The sequence below is a fragment of the Notothenia coriiceps genome, unplaced genomic scaffold, assembly GCF_000735185.1.
Source record: "Notothenia coriiceps isolate Sejong01 unplaced genomic scaffold, NC01 NC01_scaffold00017851, whole genome shotgun sequence".
Classification (NCBI taxonomy): domain Eukaryota; kingdom Metazoa; phylum Chordata; class Actinopteri; order Perciformes; family Nototheniidae; genus Notothenia; species Notothenia coriiceps.
The window spans coordinates 2621-13269 of NW_011350552.1; the positions used below are offsets into that span (position 1 = coordinate 2621).

The following is a 10649-nucleotide window of genomic DNA, read 5'->3' on the forward strand; positions in this document are numbered from 1 at the left end:
CCACACACACACACACACACACACACACACACACACACACACACACACACACACATATACACACATGCACACACGATCGTGCATGCAGATATCAACAGTTGCAGTAGACGTGCACACGGATGCACTCATTCACACAAGAGCAGTGAGACAGAGACCGCCTTGTCTGACAACAACTACAGACTTGGTCAAACAGAGGAGGAGGAGGGGGGAGAACAATACCGTAGTTGAAAGGGACACGAGAGGTAGTGTATGCTATAAAGTAAATGAATGGTGTAAAGGAATCGGCATTTAATAGAAAGTAACATGCTGGATGGAGGGACTTGAAGGCCGGGGCAGGTTACTTTGGTGCTACAGTAAGAAAACACAGAATGGAGGAAATAGAGAAAAAAGAGGTTGTAGTAAGCGATAATGCTCACTGACAGCCATGTCACACTGAGCATCAGCATGAAGCATGTTTGTGTGTAAAGTTGTGTCAGGTCGGGCTGCCTCTGCTGCGTTTTTTAACGTTTCACCTACTTACTGTCAGTGGCTGTCAATCATCTGAGGCATCAGCTGACAACCAAGGTAACATATTCACTGAAATATAAACTAAATCTGACCAACTAAAAACCCCTCAATGGACCCTCTTTCCAAACTTACCTCAACAAATAAAAAACGACTGCAACCTATTATACAAATGCAATATGTAGTTAAGGGAATTGGATAATTGTGTTTTGGTTAGTTGGTTTAAGAAGTTGCGTAATCACTCTAGTGTAAACCCCCTGGTGGATTCATGCCCTGGAACGGCCCCTTGCCTCGCTTAGTTCATTTCCTGTTCCTGGCGGAGGCAATAAGGGATAATAAGCTGTACGCTACGCTTGCTGCTCTTGATGATGCGTCCACACAATCTTGTTAATACGCCAATCATAGGAGAGGGCGAGAAAAAAGGAGAGGCAGAGAACTTTGGCACTAAATCTCAAGTAATGACGGATGTGACAGACGGATACAGAGAGTTCCCCTGGAGAAAACTTGGAAGACTGTGTTGAAAACATGTCATAAAGACCACAAAATGCGATGCAAGCAAAAGGAGATCGCTCATCATCTTGTCTGAATTGACGGCTTCAGTGAACCACTCTGCTGGTGTGGTGTGCAAAAGACAGACAGTGAGATATAATAGCAGTGGTCCCCTGAGGAACATTGGCAAGACAGGCTGCTCTCTACGGAAACTTGAAAAGATCATATTTCTAGCCAATGGGCCTCTACAATGCTTCGAACAATTGTTAGGGTTGTCAAGAGGGATACATAGGAGACCAAACCTTGTGTCCCATAAAATATTTTTAGGTTTTTTAAACAATGACAACAAGCTATAACATGTAAAATACTGCTGAGGTTGTTAAATACAACGCACTCTGACAACGCGTGATTACACAGAAACCAATAAAAATTGGGGTTCTGAGTGATTCACATTACAGTCCTGCAGCTCCATCCAAAATTAAATGTGATTGCTACCGCAGCTTCACTCCCTTCCACCCACAGCACTCCCCAAATCATAAACAGATTCTCAGATATTCAACAAGCGGTGGTGCTGCCTGGGTCACATTTACCCCAGCCTGGTCGCAGATACCCATGACCAACCTTATTACACACTTACCCAATTACCTAGTGAGACTGGGCAGGTGGGGTGGAGAGGGGGCACACACCACACACACACACACACACACACACACACACACACACACACTCGGTTGTAAACCTTGGCTGTTACTATAACGGATGGCAGCATTTGGGATCAAAGGTTATCAGCGACAGCCTCCCCTCTGAGATGATGAGTTGTAACATAAACACAAGCTGAAAACAAATATCCCAGCCCTGACACACATTTATACATTTCCCCATTCAGTGTATGTACAGTAGAGCTGTGTTTGGAATGTGTTCATTAACATATTGTNGGAACCAAGGCATAACATATAAAAGTTAGCGCTGAGCTTCAGTCTGCAATGTTCAAAACAACAGATAAAGCCAGAAATCTAGGTGTAGTCATGGACTCTGACCTGAGTTTCAACAGTCACATTAAAACAGTTACTAAATCAGCTTACTATCACCTAAAGAACATATCTAGGATTAAAAGACTGATGTCACAGCAGGATTTGGAAAAACTTGTCCATGCTTTTATCCTCAGTAGACTGGACTACTGCAATGGTGTCTTCACAGGTCTCACTAAAAAATCTATTAGAAAGCTGCAGCTGATTCAGAACGCCGCTACGCGAGTCCTCAATAACACTAAGAAAGTGGATCACATCACTCCTGTTCTGAAGTCTTTACACTGGCTTCCTGTGTGTCAAAGAATAGATTTCAAAATACTGCTGCTGTTTATAAAGCACTGAATGGTTTAGGCCCAAAATACATTTCTGACCTCCTGCTAAATGATGAACCATCCAGATCTCTCAGGTCTTCAGGGACTGGTCAGCTTTCTGTCCCCAGAGTCAGAACTAAACATGGAGAAGCAGCGTTCAGTTATTATGCTCCAAACATCAGGAACAAACTCCCAGAAACCTGCAGGTCCGCTGCAACTCTGACTGCTTTTAAATCCAGGCTGAAGACTTTTCTTTTTGTCGCTGCTTTTAATTGAACTATTCATATCTTAGACTGCACTGTAACTTTTTATTCATGTACTTTTTATTTTGTATTTTTTCTTTTAATGTTTCTTTTATTATCTTTTCTTTTTAATGAATGTTTTTAAATGCCTTTGTCTGAATGTCTTTCATTTTTGTAAAGCACCTTGAATTGCCTTGTGTTGAAAGGTGCTATATAAATAAACTTGCCTTGCCTTGTCTTCCACAGATTACATTTTTAATGTATTTATTGTCAAAGCATTTCATTTATTCATTGCTATCAGGATGTTAAGAGCATTCCATGGAAGATAACAATAAGCGTTTCTGAAGTGAACTACCTACCCCACCTTTAATTCAAATGTATTACGCTTTTTATGTTTCTATACATATTAAAGATAGAATGAAGAAAAGAAAATAATATTTAAATATATCATTTTTTTAATCAATTATTTATTTTAACTTCTTTAGAAAGCATGTGTCCAGTTTACATTTGTTCTATAGAGTCAAAGTAGAACACGTAACTAACCACTCCTAATTTGATGTACAAAAATGCGTATTTAGAATAAATTGATAACAAAAATCCTTCCACAGGTTTTCCAAGTAGTACAATGCACAATACTTGCAAGGAGCCAAATAAGATAATGTTATAAAATCTCATAATAAATCATTTCTGAAATGCTGTTTATTTAAAATATCAAGTTAAATTAAAGCGTCCAGTTGAGTGACCCTTTCATTCCTCTTTTTGATTTCTCTAAAGGCCCATGTATCTTGTATCAGCTATTTCAGTAGACCACAAGCAGTAAATAACACTTGTGCAATGCAGACTTCTTGGCTGTCAACACCCAGCGTGGGCTGAACTGGATCCAAACCACATCTGGCTGCATGTAAACTGTACACAGGGAGGGAGGGTTACTTTAAACCTGCATTCAGTAACCTAATCTGAGTATCAAAATATAAAAGTACTGTACCCTGATTACTACCCTCAATATAAAATGCAGTACCAATAAATATAAGAGAAAAACAGCATCAATTAGACGTTTTTTTACGCAAGTATTTTTGTATGTAACTGTGAGGAAATACAGGTACTTTCTTCTGACTAAGTGTCCTTGCATGTTTCTGATCATATGATAATAAAAAAGGTATTTTCTTATATAAGAATACACGGTCCTTGCAGGCTGCAGTGTGTTAAAACTACACCATGAAGGAGGAGGTCACATGACTCTCTTGTTTTTATTTTTTACTCCAGGAACATATGTGCTATTGTTTTGCCGGGATAAACATTCCCACTCACAAGATTATCCCGCTCTCGAAAGGGAAAGCATTAGTTTGGCTTATATTTCTGAGGAACGTGGCCAAAAGGGACATTTGGAACATGAGAAAAGCATTTATATAACACGCAGCTGTTTGGACTGTATGTTCAGAGGCAATTAAAAACATATAAAATAACCGGGAGAGAGAAAAAAGGAGAATAAACTGATTGCTGAAGCCACAAGGTTTTAATCAGTCAAAGAAAGTAAAGAGGGCTCACCAGCCAATTTGCAACGTAGCCACTTTCTTATTAAAGAAAGTGTCAAAAGTACAAAGGTACACTGGAGCACATGTCCTAACAATGAACAAAACACACGTTAAACTCAAGGTCTCACAAACAGACACCACACATGCTGCACATGTCACACATGCAGCCCAGAGGAGAAGGAGAGAGAGACTGCAGCCTTCCTCAGGTCCTTGGAGGCCCTGATTGGGGATTGGGACAGAGGGATTTTAGCCTCTGCAGACCATTTACATGCACTAAAACACTACAGCAAAGAGGAAAAAACCCTAAAGGCAGAATATATCCTCTTTTAAAATATTTTTTAACAGGTTATAAAAACAAAAATCAAAACAGATTATTTCTACGCTGTGTTACTACTTTTGCTTTAATCCACCTCTGATAATTATTAAAGGTCCCATGTTATGCTTTTCCGGTTATCACCCGTCCCCTTGTGTGTTATGAAGGTTTCTCTGCATGTAAACGGTCTGCAGATTCACAAACCCTCAAAGTACACCCTGTAGCGAGTACAACTCTAACACAGAGAAGACCTGTCTGTGCTGCCCCAGAACGCCTCGTTGGGGATTTCCGGGTACCAAGTGACGTAAGGGGCTAAGTGACGTAAGGGCTACGCGGATTGGTCCAAACGGCCAGAGAGTGAATACACATACTTTACAGAGATGCCGTATGAGAAACCAATGTGAGTTTGGAACATTGAATAATATAAATCTATTCTAGTAGACCTCAACAATGGAATTATGATCAGTAGAAATGGCCACGACATGGGACCATTAAGTACGGTATAACCAAACACAGGTAGCAAAGTGCACACTCTGGAGATGTTAATGTCACTAAATCACAGCTTCACAGGAACGTGAGCTGTGGACTTTAAACAGCCCCTTGCTGATCACGTTTTCCCCGTTGTTATGAAGATGTCTCAGTTTTCACAATGTGATGAGTGTTTGACCTCAGGCAGGGTCCAAAGTTGAGAAAGATATTAAAAGCTCAACATGTTTAAATAAAATACTATATATATATATATACATATACAAAAGACTAAGTACAGTAAACATATATTTTTTAAAACCAGTGAGAGGAATTCATTTGTTAGAAAATGAAAAATAATAACACTTAAAAATGTTTTGAAACCATAATGGCAAAATAAATTAAATAATACATATATTTCACAAAATCAAGATATTCAAAAAGTACAGTTTGACCAACATTTTTTTTTTAAAACATAAACACGGTAGGGGTAAGAAAATTATGTTGCTTATCTTCAGATGTATATCAGTATGTAGTGTCTCTTCTTTAAAGAGTCCTCTCCTGCTGATGTTCAGATGTATATCAGTATGTAGTGTCTCTTCTTTAAAGAGTCCTCTCCTGCTGATGTTCAGGTGTATATCAGTATGTAGTGTCTCTACTTTAAAGAGTCCTCTCCTGCTGATGTTCAGGTGTATATCAGTATGTAGTGTCTCTACTTTAAAGAGTCCTCTCCTGCTGATGTTCAGGTGTATATCAGTATGTAGTGTCTCTACTTTAAATAGTCCTCTCCTGCTGATGTTCAGGTGCATATCAGTATTTATAAAACGGACAAGTCAAATCAAGCAATCTGATTGGTTCTTAGCCGTGATATACTGAGCGTATACCACGGGTAGAATTGTAAGTTACTTTTCACAACAAGTCAGTATCCCTCCGCGTCTGAGAAAAACAGTATACGGTTGGGCTGAAAAGCAAACTGTACTGGAACAAGAAAGCAGCGGAGAAGTAACGGGGCAGAAGCCCTCCTTTTTGACGCAGCGATCCAGACATAGATATCAAACGGCGACACATATTCAGTGTGCAGTTCATTTGGCATTAGGGCAGGGATATCTAGATACTTTTGAAGGTTTAACATAATGAATTGTGCTACTTTTAAAGCAAGCAACGATGTTTTCAAATCTGTAATCAAAGAGGTCCGCAAAAACGCTATCGACCAATCAGATTGCTTGATTTGACTTGTCAGTTTTATAAATATATTTAAATTTCTTCCGTTACGAAACAAACTTACAAAGCATAAAATGTCCTCTCCTGCTGATGTTCATGTGTATATCACTATGTAGTGTCTCTACTTTAAAGAGTCCTCTCCTGCTGATGTTCAGGTGTATATCAGTATGTAGTGTCTCTACTTTAAAGAGTCCTCTCCTGCTGATGTTCAGGTGTATATCAGTTTGTAGTGTCTCTTCAAAGTCCTCTNGTACTTGGTGAGAGCCATTCTTTTTATCGTTCAATCGTTGGTCCGCACTCACTGCCTGCCAAAATCCACTCGCCTTTTAAAAAGCTTGATTTTGTTCCCCAAACGCTCAGCCCAAACGTATTCTGTGAAGACCCGCCCCTACTCTGATTGGTAGGTTTCAGTGAAAGTGCCTAATAAGACCATGGGTCCATAAACATGCTAATGGTTGTGTGAGACAGTTCTTACAAGAAAACAAGCAAAAAAAGAGACAAAAATATGCAAAAAGTTGGGAAAACCACCACATACAGAAAGAACAATGAACATCAGGGCTTTGATGGCCCATTCAAGACATTTGGCGTATTTTCTGATGTATTTCTGATGTATTTTCTGATGTATTTCTGATGTATTTCTGATGTATTTTCTGATGTATTTTCTGATGTATTTCTGATGTATTTTCTGATGTATTTTCTGATGTATTTCTGATGTATTTTCTGATGTATTTTCTGATGTATTTCTGATGTATTTTCTGATGTCCTCCCCAGATCAGATCGCTCTCCCTGACTTTAACGCCGGGGCGATGGAGAACTGGGGTCTGGTGACCTACAGAGAGACGGCCCTGCTGTTCGACCCCTTCATGTCCTCTAATGGAAACAAAGAGACAGTCACCAGCGTCATCTCACATGAACTCGCTCACATGGTAAGAAAATAACATCCCTGTCATCGTGTTCTCTTAAAGGTCTCCTATCATGCAAAATGCACTTTTGGATGTCTTTTATACATAAACATGTGTCCCGCCCGGTGTTTCAGGAGACTCACAAAGTGTCAGAAAACAAAACACTCTCTCTTTTCCTCTGTTCCCACATCTCTAAAAACAGGCGCAATAACAAAACGGAGCTGATCCAGATTTGGCCTTTGATCACGGCAGCATTTAGCTGAATCTGCGTTATAATTCTGAGCAGGCATTAGCTCTCCTCCAGAATCAGCACTTTAGTAACAGGGCTGGAATAGAGGGATATGAGGGATGTCTTAAATGCATGATTTGTTTGGTATTTTGAGCAAAACACTTCATAGACATGTTTTTTTTATATATTTGTATATATCTGAGACCTATAATATATGCCTAGAAATAGCATGATAGGAGACCTTTAAAATCACACTGTACATTTTACATTTATATTCAATCTAATATTTAATAATCCATTCCTCAGATACTTATGTATATATAATATCCTGCTTTATATTTTTCGTTACTGTGAATATGTAATTCAACTTGTATATTTTCTACTTTTTTTAATGCTATTTTATTTCTAATGAGATGTTTATTTCTAGTCTTTGAATTTTTACTGAAAAATGCCTTGTTTTTTGATGCAGCTGCAACGCAAACATTTCCCAAATTAGCATCAGTAAAGTACTTCTTATCTTATTCTTATCTTATATTATGTCTTTCAGTTTTTATAATCATGGGAAAAAATCATAATAGAAAATACATTAATTTGGTGTAAAGTAAATCACCGCTTGTGTAAACACACGGTGAGCCAAAGTCCTCGATGATAGATCCTCACCTGGGGAAACATTAATTCAGCGCACACAGAAATGTGTTTAACGCCTGTCATCAGAAGGGATGTGGAAATATGAGCTTGGGAATTTTTTCTGGATCGTTAATCTAAAAGTACAAAAAAACATATCTTTCCTCTCACCTCCAAAGCTGTTTATTTGTTCAAAGATTCAAAAGTTGTATTGTCTTAATTGTATTAATAGTAATAGTATTTAGAAACGAGATCGCTCAATCGTTGGCTGATAAGTCCCAAAATGAAGCTATTTCTTTTGAGTAACTTGGGTCATGCTTTTTGGAAAAAGATATGTGTGTTTCAAAATGCAAAATGCAGATTACAGATGGGGACGGGGTCCAAAACCAGCAAGCCACATGCATGTCTGGGAGCAAATACATTTGATATGCTCCACAGATACGGCCAGGATCCGTTGGATTTTCTGAATGTTGGGTTGCAGATTAGAACTTTGTTCGTTTAGCATGAAACATGAAAAAACTAAAGGATAAGTTAAAAAAGAAAGTAGAAAGAAAGTGAGGTCATAGAAAACAATTTCTGCTAAAAAGTGAGCAATGATTGAGAGTCAGAGCTGAACATTTCAGATGAGTGTTTCTCACACTGCTCTGTAACTTTAATTCATGTACCTTTGTTATTCATGTTTTATCATCTTTGCTTTGAAATTAGTGTTTTTAAAGGCCCTTTGATAATATGTTTCTTAAAGCTCTTAAAACCTTTTTTTTTAACACTATTCACGAAACTGTGTCTCAGGGCTTCTTAACATGTAACAACCTATTAATGTGTCATCCCCACTTAACGGGAAGAAACTCAGCGAACTGACGATATGAACCGTTGCTGTTTTCTGATCAAAAGTTGTGTTCAATGGCATTAAAACGAATATAAACGCTGCTGGAGGTTAATCCAATCGCTCTGTGTCCCTTTGAAATGATCACTGATGATCCATCATCATATTTATGGAAATAAATAGTTTTCAGACGTTTCAACGTAGCTTTCGTTTTGGGCAAACTGCGTGCGCATCACTCTCACTCCTCAATGGGTAACGTGTAGGTGGGTTTAGGAACTCCCCCTCCCTATTGGCTCTTACAGTTCAAAAGAGGTGTCAATCATCAAAATTGACCGATGGGATCCAGAGATAGCTCAAATCCACCCAAATGGCCCCAGAAGTGGATTTATTTGCTAGATCTCTCTAAAAAGGTCAAAATTTCACTTGTTTTGCATCAATCTTGATACAGGGTACTTATTATATGTTATAGTTTGGATTCCTAAAGCTTTTAGTCTACTATCCCATCAATCAAGGGTGGGTTTCACTAAAAGTAATGGTTTTTATTTTGGACAGACACTACAATTTACATTTTCTTACTATGTTCAATCTGAATTTACTTTAAAATAAAAACATCTATATTGATTCTGACACTTCTACATCCAGCTCACAGGTGTAACCTTGCTTTGAGAAAAATATTATTAATGTAACCCTTTTAGAAGGGAAGATATGGTCATTAGTTCTGGGAATGTCATTTTCGAGCCAGAGACCTGAAAAACAGGCTCAGGGCTTAACAGGTTAATTCACGTAAAGCCCTTTGAATTGCCTCGTGTTGAAAGGTGCTGTATAAATCAACTTGTCTTGAATAAAGGTTGTTTTCAGTTCAAACCGTCGTCTGGCTGCACTTGGGTCCTCCCTGCGCAGCTCAAACTTAACTGATTTAATGTTTTCCGGTCTTCAGTGGTTTGGCAACCTTGTGACTCTGCAGTGGTGGAACGACCTCTGGCTGAACGAGGGCTTCGCGTCGTACGTTGAATACCTCGGGGCGGACTACGCAGAGCCCACCTGGAACATTGTGAGATCTTTAACACCTCCAAACACAGAGAGAATTTACTAAGACAGACAGGATGTAGAACATGATGAACAGCTCACAGACATGTTTTTACTGACTGTCCTTTATTTTCCTTTTTTTATTCTAACCTTAACCTTTTTTAGATTACCATATTTTATTCAATACGCTCCTTAGATAACTTCTCTCTTCTCCTCATAGCATTGTGAAGCACCTTGAGATGACGTTGTTTTTAAAATGTGCTACAAATGAAATGTATTATTATTATTTGTATGTCAGAAATAATGAGTTGTAACTCTATGGTTGGTTAAAAGCGTCAAATGAATGAACTTGGAATGTAATAGTTGTTATATGTTGATTCATGCTTTAATCTGGCCCTTATTTGTGGACGTTTAATCGAGACTATGTATGCTTGTTTGTGTATATGTTGATTATGTGGACTGCGGATGGAAATTGCTAACAGCTAAATCTACCACCTTCTCTTTTTTTAAATAATGTTTTTTTATACGCACGGTTCATTTCAAAAACTTACCAATAGCCCCCTCACTCATCTCTATCTGTAAAAGTCTCATAGCATCTATAAAGTGTCTCTGTCTCTCTCTGTCTGCAGAAAGATCACATCGTCCTGTATGATGTCCAAAAAGTGTTCGCTGTGGACGCTCTCGCCTCCTCTCACCCTCTGTCCCGCAGAGAAGAGGAGGTCAACACCCCGGCTCAGATCAGTGAGATGTTCAACACCATCTCCTACAGCAAGGTCTGCTCCTCTGACTCCATGTAAACAGGATCTGTTGTTACCAGAGATGGCAAAATTAACACATCCTTTACTCAAGTAGAAGTACAGATACTTGTGTTTAAAGATACTCTGGTGAAAGTAGAAGTACTGACTAAACTTCTTTACTCAAGTCAAAGTAAAGAGGCTTT

General features: G+C 38.6%; 1 protein-coding gene across 1 annotated transcript in view; it reads left to right on the plus strand.

Moving 5' to 3' along the window:
• The window catches only part of LOC104950585 (aminopeptidase N), a 21949-nt gene that overhangs the window by 751 nt on the left and 10549 nt on the right, over positions 1–10649 (plus strand). Inside the window, exons 2-4 of the mRNA XM_010777120.1 lie at positions 6877–7031; positions 9621–9734; positions 10339–10482. Of these exons, the coding sequence (XP_010775422.1) occupies positions 6877–7031; positions 9621–9734; positions 10339–10482 (413 nt within the window). The remainder of the gene's footprint in view (positions 1–6876; positions 7032–9620; positions 9735–10338; positions 10483–10649) is intronic.